Source organism: Emiliania huxleyi (genome assembly GCF_000372725.1).
Source record: "Emiliania huxleyi CCMP1516 unplaced genomic scaffold EMIHUscaffold_237, whole genome shotgun sequence".
Taxonomy (NCBI): Eukaryota; Haptophyta; order Isochrysidales; family Noelaerhabdaceae; genus Emiliania; species Emiliania huxleyi.
Genome location: NW_005200272.1, coordinates 157,983 through 160,359, shown reverse-complemented (window position 1 = coordinate 160,359; position 2,377 = coordinate 157,983). Strand labels below are relative to the sequence as shown.

Below are 2,377 nucleotides of genomic sequence, written 5' to 3'. Positions count from 1 at the left end.
ATGGGGTGTCGAGGTGTCGAGTTGGTGTCGAGGTTTGGTGTCGAGGTGTCGAGGCCAGGGCTCAGGCTCCGATTTGCGCTCTTTTTCGCACACGCCCGACGCTAGTAGGTGAGGATCGACCATCCTCCGCTAGCAGGGCTTCGTCGGGCGCGTCTTCGCGTCGAGCGGTGGTGCATCTCCCATGCTCCCACCCGCGCCCTCCTGGCAGCCCGCCCGCGGCCCACACCGACGCCCTCACGTGCTCACCCTAGTCGTAGGTGCGGTTTTTTTGCGTGCCCCCCGTCGATACGGGGCGCTGGGCGATGGCTGGGCTTGTCGCCAGGCGAGCTAGCCCCTCCAGCCGGCCGCGGAGCGGAGGTGCGAAATTGAGGCGGCGCAACCCCTGCGCGCAGCCTGTCCGGCCGGCGCGCGCATGGTTCCGTAGCCCGTCTAGTGCCTCACTGACCGACTCCAGCGCTACGGTGTACGTGGCCGGTGTGGTACTGGGGCTGGGCAGCCTTGGGGCCGGCGGAGACCGCCGTCTAGCGGTCGCACTAGTCTCTTTTCGTTGTTCGACCTGTTTGTTCGACGGTTGTTCGACCATGTAGCATGTTTTGAGCCTTAATTATTAATTCGGGTTTGAGTATCTGAAGTCGAACTAGCGTCTGTAACTTGCCACAAGCTACAAGCATGCTTTACAAAAGTCCTGCGGAGCAGGAGTCGCAGAACCGCCGTCCGCGCGCGCTGTGAACAGTGCCATGGTCGAACGTTGTTCGACGACGTCGAACAAACACGTTCACGTAGAACAACAAACACGAAAGACAGACCGTATTACACAGACCTTTCGACAAGAAGAAAATGCAGTATCAGAGAGATTTTTGAAAACCAAGAATAAATCACGAGTCTTCTTTCACATGAGCATGTGTGCTGTGAAAGAGCGCCGTAAAATTCTCGCGTTGGCCGGAGGATTTTTTTCCGCGTTGCGAGAGCGACGCTGGCCAGGACCCTTCTTCACCGCATGTCGGACTCAGAGTCTGACGCGGACTACGACCCGGCGCGCAAGCGTGACGACGACGACGACGACGACGACGACGACCAGCCCGTCGCCAAGAAGCGTCGCCCCGCCGGCGCAAACCAGTTCATCGAGGAGGAGGCCGAGGCGTCCGAGGAGGAGGACGAGGAGGAGGACGAGGAGGAGGAGGAGGGCGACGGCGGCGCCGACGGCGACGACGGCGACGCCGTCGACGCCAAGGCGGTCGAGCGCGAGAACCGGAGGCTCGACGCGGAGCGGCGGAAGGCGGAGGAGGCCAAGCTCGAGGCGCAGGTGCGCGAGCGGTACGAGAACCGGCCCGACCAGGGCGCGTGGGACGACGACGAGGACTTTGGAGAGGACACGCGCTTCCAGGAGCTCCCCGACGCCACGCGCGACCCGAAGCTGTGGCTGCTCAAGTGCAAGCCGGGCGGCGAGAAGATGCTCATCATCTCGCTGATGCAAAAGTACCTCGACGCGGCGGAGGCGGGGACGCCGCTCTCCATCAAGTCGGCGCTCTGCACCGAGATCAAGGGCTACATCTACGTCGAGGCCTTCAAGGAGGCGCACGTGCGCGAGGCGACGCAGGGCCTCAACGGCCTCTTTTACCGCATCACGCAGGCGCCGCGCGCCCCGCCACCGAAGCGCATTCGGCGCGCGCGGCCGCCGACCCGCCCCCCTCCCGCCCCCGCAGGTCCCGCCGCGCGAGATGACCGACGTGATGCGCATCCGCTCCACCGACAAGAAGGCGCTGCACCCCGGCGCGTGGGTACGCATGCGGCGCAACGACGACTACAAGGACGACCTCGGGCAGGTCGTCGACATCGACGTGGACGGCGCGCGGGCGCGGGTGCGGCTGGTGCCGCGGCTGGCGGCGTACCTTGGCGAGGAGGACGGCACGAAGCGGCGCGTGCGGCCGACGCCGAAGCTCTTCGACGCCGACGAGCTCCGCGCCAAGGGCGAGGACGTCGGGACGGGCGTGAGGAGCTCTCGCGGCCGGCAGGTATACTACTACGACAACCAAGAGTTTGAGGAGGGCTTCCTGCTGCGCCACCTCTCCGTCAAGGGGCTCAAGTACGGGGACGGAGTCCAGCCGACGATGGCGGAGCTCGAGCGCTTCAAGACCGGCCTCGGCGCCGATGCCGACGCCGAGCTGCTCGCTGCCGCCTCTGGCGCGGGCAGCGGCGCGCTCTTTCGCGTGGGTGACTATGTGCAGGCGGCGGTTGGGGGGGGGTGGAGGTTGCGAGATCCCCCGGGGGTGGCGACGGCGAGGCGCCCGGTCCTTCTCCGAAGCCGTGGGAAGGTGGCCCCTTTTTTTTTTCCGGTTCCTTTTTTAGGGGGGCCAGGGAAAAATAAAAAATTTTCCCC

General features: G+C 65.2%; 1 protein-coding gene across 1 annotated transcript; it reads left to right on the top strand.

Annotated features, from left to right (window-relative positions):
• Nucleotides 1-2,365, top strand: EMIHUDRAFT_236647 (hypothetical protein; the record flags this gene model as incomplete). The annotated part of the gene is made up of 6 exons (XM_005779090.1): nucleotides 1-45; nucleotides 137-170; nucleotides 323-357; nucleotides 1,247-1,579; nucleotides 1,755-2,248; nucleotides 2,347-2,365. 6 exons carry the CDS (start codon nucleotides 1-3, stop codon nucleotides 2,363-2,365), a joined length of 960 nt encoding a protein of 319 aa, XP_005779147.1.
• Nucleotides 2,366-2,377: the final 12 nt, after the last annotated feature.